The sequence below is a fragment of the Amphiura filiformis genome, unplaced genomic scaffold (assembly GCF_039555335.1).
Source record: "Amphiura filiformis unplaced genomic scaffold, Afil_fr2py scaffold_79, whole genome shotgun sequence".
In the NCBI taxonomy this organism is placed as follows: Eukaryota; Metazoa; Echinodermata; class Ophiuroidea; order Amphilepidida; family Amphiuridae; genus Amphiura; species Amphiura filiformis.
The window spans coordinates 236,033-252,031 of NW_027305543.1; the positions used below are offsets into that span (position 1 = coordinate 236,033).

General features: G+C 37.2%; 1 protein-coding gene across 1 annotated transcript in view; it reads left to right on the forward strand.

Annotated features, from left to right (window-relative positions):
* Positions 1 to 15,363, forward strand: part of LOC140144768 (probable pyruvate dehydrogenase E1 component subunit alpha, mitochondrial) — a 30,312-nt gene extending 14,949 nt beyond the window's left edge. Inside the window, 8 exon segments of the mRNA XM_072166571.1 lie at positions 5,470 to 5,643; positions 6,510 to 6,636; positions 9,873 to 9,964; positions 10,464 to 10,712; positions 12,162 to 12,233; positions 13,047 to 13,223; positions 14,334 to 14,375; positions 14,378 to 15,363. Of these exon segments, the coding sequence (XP_072022672.1) occupies positions 5,470 to 5,643; positions 6,510 to 6,636; positions 9,873 to 9,964; positions 10,464 to 10,712; positions 12,162 to 12,233; positions 13,047 to 13,223; positions 14,334 to 14,375; positions 14,378 to 14,497 (1,053 nt within the window). The 3' untranslated portion in view covers positions 14,498 to 15,363.
* The last annotated feature ends 636 nt before the right edge of the window (positions 15,364 to 15,999 follow it).

Here is a 15,999-nt window from a genome sequence, read left to right on the forward strand (position 1 = left end):
GCTTGAAGTGAAATTTGAGCATTTTTAATTTTTGCCCCTCTCCGGGCAATTTTGGGGTCACTTATCTCAAAATGCTCCTTGTCAGGGGATGCCAGAGAAACAAAATCAGCAAAAACAAATCGCTTATGTACCCTTTTTCAAGGTTAATGTATTGTTCTATTGTTCATCATTTGGACTAACATGTCTAATGTGGTCTACTGAAATAGCGTAGAGGCAATAATAGAAAGCATAACTATGTGTTGACTTGAGTGTGTTATTATGTCACAGGTCTACATGTACTATCTTCAGTAGATGCAGTGCCAGAAAGCATCCTCAGGGGTCCGGGATTACCTGCATCCACCCTATAACATGTCTAATGTGTTCTACTGAAATAGCGTAGAGGCAATAATAGAAAGCATAACTATGTGTTGACTTGAGTGTGGTATTATGTCATAGGTCTACATGTACTATCTTCAGTGGATAGTAGTGCCAGAAAGCATCCTCAGGGGTCCGGGATTACCTGCATCCACCCTATAGCTCAAGGATGTAAGTTAAGCTACGATTTGGCTATCTTCTGTAGAGGCAACGGATAGCCAAACCAGAGTTTACGCTGCAATGCTATCTTCAGTAGATAGCAATACCAGAGTGTACAATGCTCTCTATTAAGTGTGTATAGCAGCAGTAGACAGTAATACCTGAGTGTATGTTAGAATTACGTAGGCATATTATCAGTAGATAGTAATTATAACAGAGGGTCTGCTAATGTGTGTGCTATCGTCAGTAGATAGCAATACAGATATGAATATCAGTATTCAGTGCTGGTAGGCAATTCAACAATCATGTATTGCGTAGTCAATGATTGTCAAGTATCCCTTGCTAAATACTTGCGTCCTTATGCAAGTTTCTTTACTGTTACCGCAGCGTGCTATGCGTGTGCTTGCAAAGTACTTGCAAGTAAGTGTGTTGTCATTTTTTAAGGGGGTGGGTGTCATGAAAATACTGGAGGGGTCACAGTATTTTTTTAAACAAAGAATAGAGGGGGGGGGGCTGTTATAGATTTCCTACACCAAAAAGAGTGGGGGTCATAAAATTATTTAGTTCACATGTTATTTGATCAAAATGTCACAGGTCACCATTGAGTCCATAGTTAATAACCTTTGTTTTCTCGTATCTCGGCAACTTGACATTGATTGTCGATAGAGCAAACTATTATTTATTTGAATCTCCTCTGGCAGATGAATAATTTCCTGCCATTTTCAAGAAAATCAGAGCATCTTTATTTTTTTACCCCTGTACAAATAGAATAGTTACCTCTGACCTTTTAAGCCACTTAACGTGAGAACCATAGGTCGGATTGAAAAAGCAAATATATTTTTGAAATCCATAAACCAAAACGAAAAATTTGGTATATTTTGAAGCGAAATTTGAGCACTTTTAATTTTAGCCCCCCCCCCCCCAGCAATTTTGGGGTCATTTATTTCAAAGTGCTCAATGATGCCAAAGTGGTATCAGCCGGATTTCAGGGGATGCCAAAGAAACGAAATCAGCAACGAAAATGGCATATGTACCATTTTTCAAGGTTACTGTATTGGTCTATTGTTTATCATATGGACTAACATGTCTAATGTGTTCTACTGAAATAGCGTAGAGGCAATAATAGAAAGCATAACTATGTGTTGACTTGAGTGTGGTATTATGTCATAGGTCTACATGTACGCACATGTACGCACAGGCACAACGCCTAGACGTTGATCCACAAGCCTCAGCACACTTTACAGGTTGTCGCTGACCACTACGGCCCCACATCATTCCATAAACCATTTAACAACAAATCAGGGACTTTGCTGCTTCAAGAGCGCACACCCTACACATTCCACAAATAACAATCGCAACCAGGATCAGCTCCCAGAGTTTCGTACGGGTTACAACGAGACAATTAGCAGTAAGTTCCTTGTCCAGGGGAAATTCAAGCTAACTCAAATTTTCCACGAGAGCATACTAGGCACCGCCAGGGTTCGAACCATAACCTCTCGCACCATAGTCGAACGCCTTTATCGATTGAGCTAACTTGACTGCTACTGAAATAGCATAGAGGCAATAATAGAAAGCATAACTATGTGTTGACTTGAGTGTGTTATTATGTCATAGGTCTACATGTACTATCTTCAGTGGATAGTAGTGCCAGAAAGCATCCTCAGGGGTCCGGGATTAATATGTGTTATCGTCAGTAGATAGCAATACAGATATGAATATATAAATTCAGTATTCAGTGCTGGTAGACAATTCAACTATCATGTATTGCGTAGTCAATGATTGTCAAGTATCCCTTGCTATGTTGGTTGTTTTGCAATGACAATACCAAATATTGATCATTATGCCACTGCTTTCTACTGAAGATAGCACAAAATTAAGCACGTCTTAGGGGCTGTCATTTTTTTTTGGCAGAGGGGTTCATGTATATGTCGTGACCAGAGACATTTTTTATGACCCCTTATCTCGCATTGAAATATTTTATGACCCCATAGTTTGAAACAAAATTATGACATCCCCCTCCCCAACACACACCACAAATATTATCCAAAAATGTCAAGAAATACATTACATATATTTTGTTCCCCTATAAGTTTACCCGAAAAGAATGTGCGTGCACCACACATAATTTTTGAGTGTGCTCTATATTTATTACCGTAGTAGCTTATTGGAAAAATTTTGCTGGTAATACTCACAAGACCGTCAATAATGTTTTGACCCCCCACTATTTTTGGTGTAAAAAATCTATAACCCCCTTATTTTTTGGTCAAAAAAAACTGCGACCCCTCATGAGTATTTTCATGACACCCATCCCCCTCTTCAGAAAAAAAAAATGACAACCCACTTACTTGCAAGTACTTCTGGAGTACACGCAAGCACGCTGCCGGTAACAGGAAAGAAACTTGCATAAGACGCAAGTTCTAGCGAGCGACACTTGACAATCATTGACTACGCAATACCTGATAGTTGAATGGTCTACATGTACTTGCACTGAATACCCACATTTATTCATTTATGTATTGCTATCTACTGACGATAGCACATAAATTAGCAGACACACTGAACTTTCAGAACAAAAACCTTCGGAGTAAAACCTTTCGCAAAAATAACCTTTCGGAAAAAATTCTTCGGATTAAAAACCTTTTGGAGTTAAAACCTTTCAGAACAATTAACTTTGGATCAAAAACCTTTCTGATCAAAAGACATTCGGAAGCAAAAACTTGCACTCCACTCAAATTGCACTTCAGAATAAAAAACCCCTTCAGATACGATTAATATCAGAAATAGCAAATAGAAGTCATTGAAAGTTATTTTACAGGAGAAAAACTAAAATAAAAATAATCAGAATTCCTTACAAAAAGGAACGGGCGCCCAATGAAAGCTTTGATGTGATGTGTCGATGTGTTGTGTAACAGTTCGGATAATAAAATTTAGTAAGCAAAGAAAAATTAGAAAATGTAAAGCATATTTATTGCAGTAGGAGAGGTGTAAAATCATACAGCATTGGATGTGAGAGGATTGGTTTAAAATCAAAGGAATAAAGCTCAGGTTACCATTTCGGTTACTAAATATAGTATATAATGTACGGGGGATTGTTGGAGTAGAATGATTTTATTCAGAATTATAAGGTTTGCATAATTCTTGGATTCCTTTCCAAACAGGAGTATTTAGTTCTTATGAATGACTCCATCGATAAATAAGACAAGAACAAACAATCTGAAAAGTGTTATTTAGTGATTTAAACTGAAAGAGATAAGAATAATAGCATTAATAGATAACAATGCTTTATACAAGACATACTAATCCTAGATAGAAATAGATCATATTTTAGAACTATAAGATTTTATGAAAGTTATTAATATAAAAGTTTTTCACAAAATATTCAATACAGAATGGCTTATGTTCAGGGTATACATGTATGTATGCCACATGCTTGTTATAGGCTCTTCAGCCTGGCTCAAGTTATAGGCCTATAATTTTCAATTTTGGACGAGCATGGTTAACAGTGAACTTGGGCCTATCGCATGCAAACATGAGCTCACCCCAGCAAAGATCAAGTACCATGCATGAAACTTGAGTGCCTGCTCATCAGCTGCCCATGGACACTTGGCAGTGTTATTAATTGACTGACACTGAGCCTCAATGTTTGTGAAAGACAAAATCTTGCTAATCAGAGTCCACACCGCTTGTCTGGCGATAAAGGGGAGTATAATGATAAGGCTGGTGCAGATCACACTCATGACGCTGATGAAAAAAAAAAAAAAAAAACCACTATGCCATTTTTAGTATGCAGGTAGCATTACAGATCAGTGGAAGCAGGGTCCGAAGCAGGGCTATGCACAGTCGATTTTTTCGATATTCCAGAGATGTTGAGAGGGACAGAAGAACTTTAATAATGTAGTAAAATAGTAAATTTCATCACAGATTTTGATTATTTAAACTTCCGATCTCTGTTTGGAATATCAAAATTCAGAACTTTTTTATGCACTGCCATTTGCAGTGGGCCCGGGTCACTGCACACAAAATCACAGTAGCACTGTAAGAATATTGATTGAAACTGAGATTATTTCCAGGGTAAAATCTTGTTTCAGGTCAGCGGGTCTTCTTGCGATTAGGGCGTTTGTCAGGTTGAGTTTTGATTTTCCCCACCATAAGTATGCAATGGTTATAGATTTCTAAGTTCTAGTCTCTAAAAAACCATGACTCTCAATCTTCTTAATGGATGTGTACATAATTCAGTTACTTGAGGTCACATAAATGAAGTCCTCTGATCCATGATTTATGTATAGCCATAGGTATAGACAACTCAACAGACATCATGCAGCTTAGGCAGAACAGAGCTCTGAACACTGGTAGATGACCAAATTACAAATTAGCATATAACAGGGCAAGAACAATAATTGACAGGTGCCAATTATGAAACCTTGCATATATTTGCATAAAATTGCATAAAAAAGTCAAGTAAAATGCAAGTTGGTTACACTCCTCATGATCGTGGTCACTCAAGATTCACTCAAGGAACTTGCAGAAACCAAAAAAAGTGTCCGAAATACTAGCATTTGGATGCAAGCATTTGCAAGAATTTGCAAGTTTCCTTTGTTCTGAGGGTCAAGAACTTGCGCAAGAACTGATACTTGCATCCTCATTTTTACTAGGGAATTGGCAATCAAAATGAGTCCTTGTTGTCGACTATCCCAAGTGCCTGTGAAAGCATGGTTTATTCAATCCAACAAATTTTTTTAGGCCTTAGCTTTTGCAAACTCACTATGTTCCATGTATAAACTCCAGTCCAGAGGAGTCAGTTGTCCGATGAACACTGGAGGTTCCAGATACAACGTAGCAAGTTTGAAAAAAGTAAGTTATAGTAAGACTCTGATTAAATTACAAACTTCAGTGATGTTAGTGTATTAAGCATAGTCATGTGAAAATTCACTATATTGTTTTTTAATTTTTCAATAGAATTACAAATTGCACAAGTTAGACTCCGGCCCATCCACAGAAGTGAGTGTGACTAAGGAAGATGCTATGACCTACTATAGACAAATGCAGGTGATAAGACGTATGGAAACTGCCGCTGGTAATCTCTATAAATCCAAGGAGATTAGGGGATTCTGTCATCTCTACTCAGGACAGGTATGCAAAAATGTGACCTGCTCCCACAAAATGACCGTAACAGTTGGTAGAACATCAACTCAGCAGCCAGAAGGTCTTGAAACTACCAATTAGCTACTTTATGCTCATTTAGTGGGAGCAGGTCACAAATGAGGGAATCGCTATGAATCCTAAGAGATCAGGGATTCTGTCTTCTCTATTTATGAAGACACACAAACTTTGTCAGTTTCACAAAAGTAACAGTTTATCATCAATTTAAAACTGAATCACCATTATTGTTTAACTCAAATAATGAACATAACAATGTCGCGACAGTAACATTGTACAATATTATGTGATCTTGTATTGCAACATCTAGGCTCTCTAGAAACAAAAGCAACATTTTCAGTGGGTTTAGGTGCAACAAAGAACACCAATTCAACAATTGGAACATTCTCGGAACTCCCATCTTGCGACTGTACGCTCATTTAAAACCCACACTACCCCTGTGGAAGATTTTGGAAATATCTTTCATAGGGGGAGTATGAATTTCAAATGGAATGAACACATTAGGCAGCTCTATTTGAAACTCACCCTTCCTCTGTGAAAGATTCAAGTTGAATCTTTCTCAGAAGGTGTATGAAATTCTAATGGAGCTGCCTAATGTGTTCATTACATTTGAAAAACATAGTACCCTGTGGAAGATATTTCCAAAATCTTCCACAGGGGTAGTGTGGATTTTAAATGGAATAACCCATTTTGTTGGAGCAGGTCACATATAGTAATAAGCAGGCTGCGTACACGTATGTATATGTTAATGAGCATAATTGAAGAGCTTTGTTTCAAAACCCCTTACATCCACTTGCCCAATATATAAAATAGCAATTTACTGGTGTTTTATTCAACAGGAAGCATGTGCAGTTGGTATATCAGCATCCATTACTCCAGATGATGCAGTTATCACAGCATACAGGGCCCATGGATGGGCTTACTTAAGAGGCATAACAGTACATTCAATTCTAGCTGAACTCACAGGTATGTAGTCATCACAGCGTACAGGGCCCATTGATGGTCTTACTTAAGAGGCATAACAGTACATTCAATTCTAGCTGAACTCACAGGTATGTAGTCATCACAGTATACAGGGCCCATGGATGGTCTTACTTAAGAGGCATAACAGTACATTCAATTCTAGCTGAACTCACAGGTATGTAGTTATCACAGCATACAGGGCCCATGGATGGTCTTACTTAAGAGGCATAACAGTACATTCAATTCTAGCTGAACTCACAGGTATGTAGTCATCACAGTATACAGGGCCCATGGATGGTCTTACTTAAGGCCAGAGTAATGGAAGACACATTCGTCCACGCCCGAATTTGAGATTTCTTGATATTTATCAACACTAAGATGTATTCTTTCACTTGAAACTGATAAAATACAACTTGTTAATTTTTACACGTATTTTTGCTTGATTTATTTCACTCTTTTCAACTCTAAAAAGTCACATGGCTCAGCTTAGTAAATTGGCGGAAATAATGAGTCAGAAATGCGCGTATCACGAAATATTGTGATTACGCACTTGAATCGCGTCATGACGCCAAGCGCAACTCTGCGCGTATGTCCAACGCAGTCAAGGCGCATTCGGTATGTTTTTAACGCCGGCAATTGCGGTGTAAACAAAACACAAATTTGCAGTCAAAATGTCACTTAGATTTTTTAATTATTTTGAATTTTGGCGCACTAAAAGCAGACATTATAAATTCATTGTTGCAAAAAGATGCATATTAAGACCATGCACCAGGTACAGCTTTTACAAGCGTGAAAGTCTTGCCGTTTTAAAATATAATGGACATTTTGTGCATAATTTTGACATTTTTTACTAAAACGCCGATTTCTCATAGTTCACTTTTGACAATATTGCACGATTTTTGTGACAAGATAACTCGAAAAATATACAAGCAAAAGGTAAACTTTTTGCACTATCGTTTAGAGTACATCAAAGTCTAGGGAAGGTTTTCTCATTTTTTCAAAATATTTGTTTTAAACAAAAATATACACCATTATGTGCAATTTTTAGCTTAATAGAATGACAAAATTGCTTTTTTCACATGTTTTTTTCAATATTTCAAAAAAGAGACGAATTTAAAAAAATAAAAAAATTAAGTTGTCACAAAAAATTGGGGTAAAAAAGTGTTTTTTTGTGATTTTATCAAAAACTCGAGATTTTTTAAAAATCTGACGTCACCATGGGATTCCTTGACTCATTTCCTTTCCAAAAATGTATAGTTTTATATACTTTGGATATACAATTCAGAAATAATGATGCTCGAAAAGGTCCATGTTCTCTCCCATTACTCTGCCCTTAAGAGGCATAACAGTACATTCAATTCTAGCTGAACTCACAGGTATGTAGTCATCACAGCATACAGGGCCCATGGGTGGTCTTACTTAAGAGGCATAACAGTACATTCAATTCTAGCTGAACTCACAGGTATGTAGTCATCACAGCGTACAGGGCCCATGGATGGGCTTACTTAAGAGGCATAACAGTACATTCAATTCTAGCTGAACTCACAGGTACAGGGTGTCCCAAAAAAAAGAGGCCCCTCATTGCGCCCTCTTTTTCTCCTATTTCTGACAAGTTGATCAAATATATTTTGGTATGTAACAAACCAAAACAATTATATCAATCGGCTTACAACTTTTAAAGATACGCTCTTTTAAAGAAATGTACCCGTTTTTCACTCTGTCCATGGAGAAGGTTTCACTACTTTAAAGATTGAAAAGGAGTACACATACCATGCATGAATATCAAACATTCCTCAATGATAACTTTATAAAATAACTTTATTTATGGAATGGGATTTACAGGTGGCTTTATGGGCAATGGATTTTGTTAATATTGTCATTAATTTGTGGGTAAATTGGATGCCGAATGGGACTTTACTTCAATTACTTATTTTTTCTTGGCCTTTTTGTTTTATTAGGTTTCTTACTTTCTTACTTTGTAGTTTCTTGCTTTCTTTTTTTTTATTTACAACATATGTCATTTCTCTTTTTTTAGGGATAAAAGGTAGCCCTAAAAGGCTGTTTGGTTTGTCTTTGGTTCTTCTGAAGTGAGTTTAGGGCCTATACTGTGCTGCTCTGCCATCTACCTGGTTACATCCTTGGCGAATACAGGTTTCAGCCCTGGTCCTCATTACATCAATTGCGTTGCGTACCATCCTTGTGCGCCGGATACTTGCAAATGCATTCAGTAATACGCTTACGAAGATCTTGGATTTTGCCACAAAGGAAAAAAAAATCAAGTGGTGTGAGGTCTGGTGATCGTGCAGGCCACTCCACAGCATGAGCCATCCCAACCACTCTGTTTGCTATCCGTGGACAGAGTGAAAAAGGGTACTTTTATTCAAAAGGGCATATCTTCAAAAGTTGTGAGCCGATTGAAATAATTGTTTTGGTTTATTAAAGCTAACGAGTAAAGGTTTCTTTACATACCAAAATATATTTAATCAACTTTTCGTAAATAGGAGAAAAAGAGGGCACAATGAGGGGCCTCTTTTTTTTGGGACACCCTGTATGTAGTCATCACAGCATAAAGGGCCCATGGATGGTCTTATTTAAGAGGCATAACAGTACATTCAATTCTAGCTGAACTCACAGGTATGTAGTCATCACAGCGTACAGGGCCCATGGGTGGTCTTACTTAAGAGGCATAACAATACATTCAATTCTAGCTGAACTCACAGGTATGTAGTCATCACAGCATAAAGGGCCCATGGATGGTCTTACTTAAGAAACATAACAGTACATTCAATTCTAGCTGAACTCACAGGTACGTATGCTATGTCCCTGTTTTTCGATAAATGGGGCGCAGTCACCGTTTGTTTTGAATGATGGGGCAGGTCCCTTTTTGATTCCCCCGTTTTCTGGATTTGGTCTGTTTTAGGTTATTTAGACAAATGGCATACAGGTGTGAACAATACTCTTCAAATAGCCCACAAAACTCAAATTGACGTTATACGCTATTGGACTGAATGGTTAGCACAATTATAGATATAGACAGTCATATTTGCTTATCAATACAGAGGAGGAGCTGGTTCAATGCACTATCAACGGGCATTGCCTCAGAAACAACTCGTATTAGTCCAGTTGTTGATCGTAAATTAGTTACATGGTCAAGTTGTTGATTTCCTTTACTTGGTTTTGTTCATTGTTCTTTTGACCATCTCTTTTGTGACATTAGGAAAATGTTTATTGTTTTCCAGGTCGAAAAACTGGTTGTGCCAAGGGCAAAGGAGGTTCCATGCATATGTACGGCAATAACTTCTATGGTGGCAATGGCATCGTAGGAGCACAGGTAATTAGAAAATAATCAATAGCTGATCAGTTGAATTCAGCTTTTTTGACTGCTCAAATTGGCATGTTTTTATTTATTTTGAGCCTTTTGTGTTTGCCAATTTCATGTTTTTCAGCTTTTATGTGTTACTTACGCTTTTTTGAAGTAAAGCCAATCTCATGCCTGTAATATCTAAAACTAACCGTCATAAAACGCTCCTTATTCTAAATTGAGCGACACTTTGTTGATTGACAATGCAGACACTGCAGTATACCATGTAATAGACGGCATGCACAAAGCGATGTCACTTAATCTTTCATGAAAGTAATAAAATATATGAAAGATTCAACTTTCCCCTCCCCCCATGGTCCCCGAAAAAAAAAAACTGGCGCCACCACAGCACCAAGAATACACCCAAGGTTTGCCAACACAAAAAAATGATTCAGAAAACAAACAATGTTATTTTTTAGCCTAATAATGCATTTTACCATAGGTTTAATTTTCTCTTGTTGGACTACAGGTTCCACTAGGTGCTGGCATAGCCCTTGCTTTAAAGAATCAAGGAAAGAAGAATGTATGTGTCGCCCTCTATGGTGATGGTGCAGCCAATCAGGGTCAGTTATTTGAAGCGTATAACATCGCTAAGCTCTGGGATCTACCAGCAATATTTGTATGTGAGAACAACAAGTATGGTATGGGGACATCTGTAGAAAGAGCATCGGCAAGTACAGATTACTACACAAGAGGAGACTATGTACCAGGGATCTGGGTGAGTCATATATCTCCTATGGAAGACATGACCTTAATCTCCCACACAAGGGGTGTGAATTTAATGTACCAGGGATCTGGGTGAGTTATTGGTTCACACAAATCCATACATCCCCTATGGAAGACATTACCGTAATCTCTCACACAGGGGTGTGAATTAATGTACCGGGGGTCTGGGTGAGTCATACATCCCCTATGGAAGACATGACCTTAATCTCCCACACAAGGGGTGTGAATTTAATGTACCAGGGATCTGGATGAGTTATTGGTTGACACAAATCCATACATACCTTAATCTCCCATACAAGGGGTGTGAATTTCAAATGGAGCCACCCATTCATTGTCATCTGTTCCATATTTGGTTATTCCAGTTGACATTTATACACCCCCTATGGAAGACATGACTATAATCTTCCACACAGGAAGTGTAAATTACAAATGAGGTTACCTGAAGAAACTTTATTTCTTCAACATGCTTCTTGAGAGATATAAATACCTGTCCGTACCATATGAGCAAAACTGTTAAAGCAATGAATATGTTTTACATCTGTTGCTTAGGTTGGTGATGTTACCTGATGAAGGAGACTCTACCGATGTGACAGATATGGATAAATGCTTGAAAGTCCTATATTATTCCTATAAATTTTACCCTTTTTCCCTCTATTTTTTTTCTCCAACATTTCCCTATGTTTATCCCTTTATTTTTGTCTTCTGTGAGAACATTCATTTTGAAATGTGTGCAATTTTCTCTGGTAAATTGAGTATGGGAGTTATTGACCTTGATGCAATAAAGTGCAATTGACAACATTTTGTAAGCGTGATAAAAGTTGACACAAATCCATACATACCTTAATCTCCCATACAAGGGGTGTGAATTTCAAATGGAGCCACCCATTCATTGTCATCTGTTCCATATTTGGTTATTCCAGTTGACATTTATACACCCCTATGGAAGACATGACTATAATCTTCCACACAGGAAGTGTAAATTACAAATGAGGTTACCTGAAGAAACTTTATTTCTTCAACATGCTTCTTGAGAGATATAAATCCCTGTCCGTACCATATGAGCAAAACTGTTAAAGCAATGAATATGTTTTACATCTGTTGCTTAGGTTGGTGATGTTACCTGATGAAGGAGACTCTACCGATGTGACAGATATGGATAAATGCTTGAAAGTCCTATATTATTCCTATAAATTTTACCCTTTTTCCCTCTATTTTTTTCTCCAACATTTCCCTATGTTTATCCCTTTATTTTTGTCTTCTGTGAGAACATTCATTTTGAAATGTGTGCAATTTTCTCTGGTAAATTGAGTATGGGAGTTATTGACCTTGATGCAATAAAGTGCAATTGACAACATTTTGTAAGCGTGATAAAAGTTCCCAGAATGCACCAGAAATGTTAGCTACACAGTCCTTTAAAGATGTTTGTATATTTTGCATGTAGGTTGATGGTATGGATGTGTTGGCTGTGCGAGAGGCTACCAAATGGGCTGTTGACTACTGCAATTCAGAAAAGGTAAAATTTGACATGAGCAGGATCATATTGCACCTGAAAGGGCATCTCTTACCCTTCCCAGAATCCTTTGCAACATGATGCATCACCTCATTACATCAAATGACACTTGTATTACTTGATAAAGGTTCACTTTGTTTTCATGTTGAGTATAGACTGGCTAAACATTGGTCGATAGTCAAGAAATAAACATGTTTTGCAAGATGTGTTCTGTTCATTGAGGTACATTCCGTCACTATTGACCCATGTTGCATTAGATAGCAAATCAGTACAAAAATTAAAATGTATTATGTGAAGTGTAAAATATCTGTCCTGATATTGCACACTTGATACCAAATTGCAAGTCATTCAATATGTTTATTGTTTTTGTTTTGATTGTTTATCTTGCTTTTAAGAACCTTTACCAGGCTTGTTTGTACTCATTCTAATGCATTTTTCATGCTGATACCAAATATGGTCTTAAAATTTATAATTCTGAACTTTTGAATTTCTAAAACAATTTGAAACTTGTCGTCCACTTCACAGTCGACACCCATGTGGAGAGAGTTAATTAGTTTTAATCTCTCATGGGTGTCGACTGCAGAAGACAAGTTTCAATCATTTTTAAGTTCAATTTCAGAATTGTAAATTTTCATGACCATATTTGGAATTAGAATGAAAAATGCATTGAAATTAGTACAAACAACCCTAGTATTGGTTCAATGGCTCTTAAGATAGCTCTTGATATTTTGAGAATATATTTCTAAACTTTGACATTTTATGTTGAAGCCTATGGCTACCATGCAGAGCATTAATTTATATTTCCTTATATAACAGGGTCCCATAGTCTTGGAAGTTGAGACATATCGTTATGGCGGCCATAGTATGAGTGATCCAGGTACTAGCTATCGGACACGTGAGGAGATACAGGAAATCAGACAACAGCGTGATCCTATCACAAGCTTCAGAGAAAAACTGATGAGTTGTGGGATAGGTTCACAAGAAGAATTCAAGGTTAGTATGGATCCACTTGTAGAAGATACCTTACCCTTCCCAGAATCCTTTGCAACATGATGCATCACCTCATTACATCAAATGACACCTCCATTAGGCCAAAGTTGTTTGTTTGTCCTCCACCGCCCGCTCCTCAGATTAAGGCCTGACCAATATTTTTTTTTCTATTTTTTTTTTTTAAATAAAAATAAGTAAAATTCAATTTTTTTTTCGATTTGGAGTATCTCTGGACCTAGCTAGAGCTAAATGCTAAGATCTTTCATGGTTGAAAATTATAAAAAGCTCCCCAAACACATTTTGTGTCTTCAATATGCAAAGTTATAACTTCATGTCATAGTCTATTATTTTTAGTGACTTCAAAATACATTGGATTTGAAATCATTAAAAGACTATGACATGAACACAATTTATAACTTTAACTGCATATTAAAGAAACAAAATGTTGGTTTTTTTTAAGTCACCATGAATGATTGTAGCATTTAGCTCTAGCAAGGTCCAGGAATACGCCAAATCCGTTTTTTTTTTTTTTTTTTTGTTTTTTTAATCCGCCCGCCCGCCCGCACGTCTTCTTTCAAAGCTGTGGAGGACAAACAAACAATTTTTTTTTTGGCCTTACTGATCTTATGATAGGTTCACACAAAGAATTCAAGGTTAGTATGGATCTACTTGTAGGAGAAGATACCTTACCCTTCCCAGAATCCTTTGCAACATAATGCATCACCTCATTACATCAAATGACACTCCATTACTGATCTTAAGAGAGGTTCTCAAGAACAATTCAAGGTTAGTATGGATCCGCTTGTAGTACGGAAGAGTACACATTTTCATGTGATGAATTTTCTGATAAACTGATAAATTAATTTGAAGTTAATTTTCTTTAACCCAGTGTTCTTATTTCAAGACTACATTTCTTTTTCCTTCAGAGACTGTAGTCTGTAGATTGTGTTAATTAAAAAAGAGCTTGTTATGAAAATTTAATGAAGTCAATACTGCTACAATTTTCTATTGCCCAAAATGAAGTTAAGTATTTAAACTTCCTAATTAACTATTGACAACAATCTTGGTGAAATGCTGCCAAATATTATGCTGTATATGTTTCCTTTATTGTAGGAGATTGACCAGGGTGTGAGAGCAGAAGTGGATGATGCTGTTAAGAGAAAGCCAAGAAAGATACTGAGTTACCAGTGTCTGCTACCTTTGATGATATCTACCATAATACACCAGAAATGTCTGTCAGGGGATGTGATGCGATGTCATATCATGCCTCAAATTAAATCAACTCTAGCACACAGCATCTGAATGGAGTATCCCATCATGCATTGCAATCTATCTGCTTGCTCCATATCAAGTACATACAAAAAGTAGCAAGAGCCGATCAAATATTGAGCTATAGATAGTTTCACAATACTTCAGAGGTCATATCTTTTCAAACAAAAGTGTAAGTACCTCTGTCTAAAGCGAGTAATTGAAAGTTGAAACGATGGATATTGTGTACACTTTCTATGGCACATGCAGTTCTATTATGGTACCGCAAAGCATGTTGGGATCGGCAAATCAGCTGGGCTGTGACTCATTTGGTGGCAAAATCCTCTGTGGTTTATATCACACAGGCTGGTCAGAGGGCAAAGTAACTTTGCTCATGCAATAATGTCTGACTTTGTCACATAGTAAGCATGGTGTTATATTCTGATCAGCTCGTAATGGGCAAGGCTTATTGATTGATATAGAATGGTTTACACACAGCTGGACACATCACCTACATGAACTGTGCTTTGTGTATGTGACTGACGCCAGCTTTTGTGGATTTACGCTGTCATAAGGTGGAACTTTTTTGACTCGAACAATAACAAAAACTGAATAACTCTCACCTATTATGAGTTGATCATATAGTAATGATTGTATCAAATTGTGGTGTATGTTGCAATAATGAATTTGTCCCCCAAGCGCAGTGTACGTCCACAACATGGCCATACATGGCTCATAACAATTCCTGTGGTGCATGCAAAAGGTCAACCGGTCAAGGAGGCGGTATGAACCAGTCAAACTGAAGGTGTATGAGATCTGGGTTCCATTTCACTTAACTGTTAACCCTTCACAACTCAAGTAACCATTCGTAAGTTATGAATACTCTTTTACTAGACATAACTTTCTGAGAAGGGTCCCTGTATTTATGAAGGGTAGCGATCGTAAGTCATGTTAGTGAAATGGAACTTACGATACGTTGGCAAGTTATGATTGATTTTAAGACTTACAAAGCTTCATAAAGTTTAGTGAAATTGACCCCAGGTTGGTTAGTTTGTGATGTAGTGACTTAAATTATGCAATAATTATTAAGGTGATACATTGGGCTATTGCATTTGAAATCCATACGGATATGGATGGCAGAAAAAATCTCCCACACAGGGCTTCAAATGTAGTCACCCATTCAGGTAACCCCATCTGAAATTCACACTTCTTGTGTGGACAATTAAGGTCATGTCTTCCATAGGGGGTCAGGGGTGTATGGATTTCAACTGGAATAGCCCATATCTTCTTGTGCGGTGCACCCCCAGTAGCTGAGTATTCCATCATTTGAAAAAGATAACTGTAAAATAAAATGTAAATTTATGTCAAATCACTTACAATTAATATTATTTGTTTTTATTGATCATTTTTAGGCTTTACCACTTTACTTAACTACTTAACATGCAGGGGTAACATTAGGTTTTAAAACTAGGGATTCAGCAACCTTTATAAACTCACTATAAGTGGTGCCTGATATTGTCAAGCTTATTTT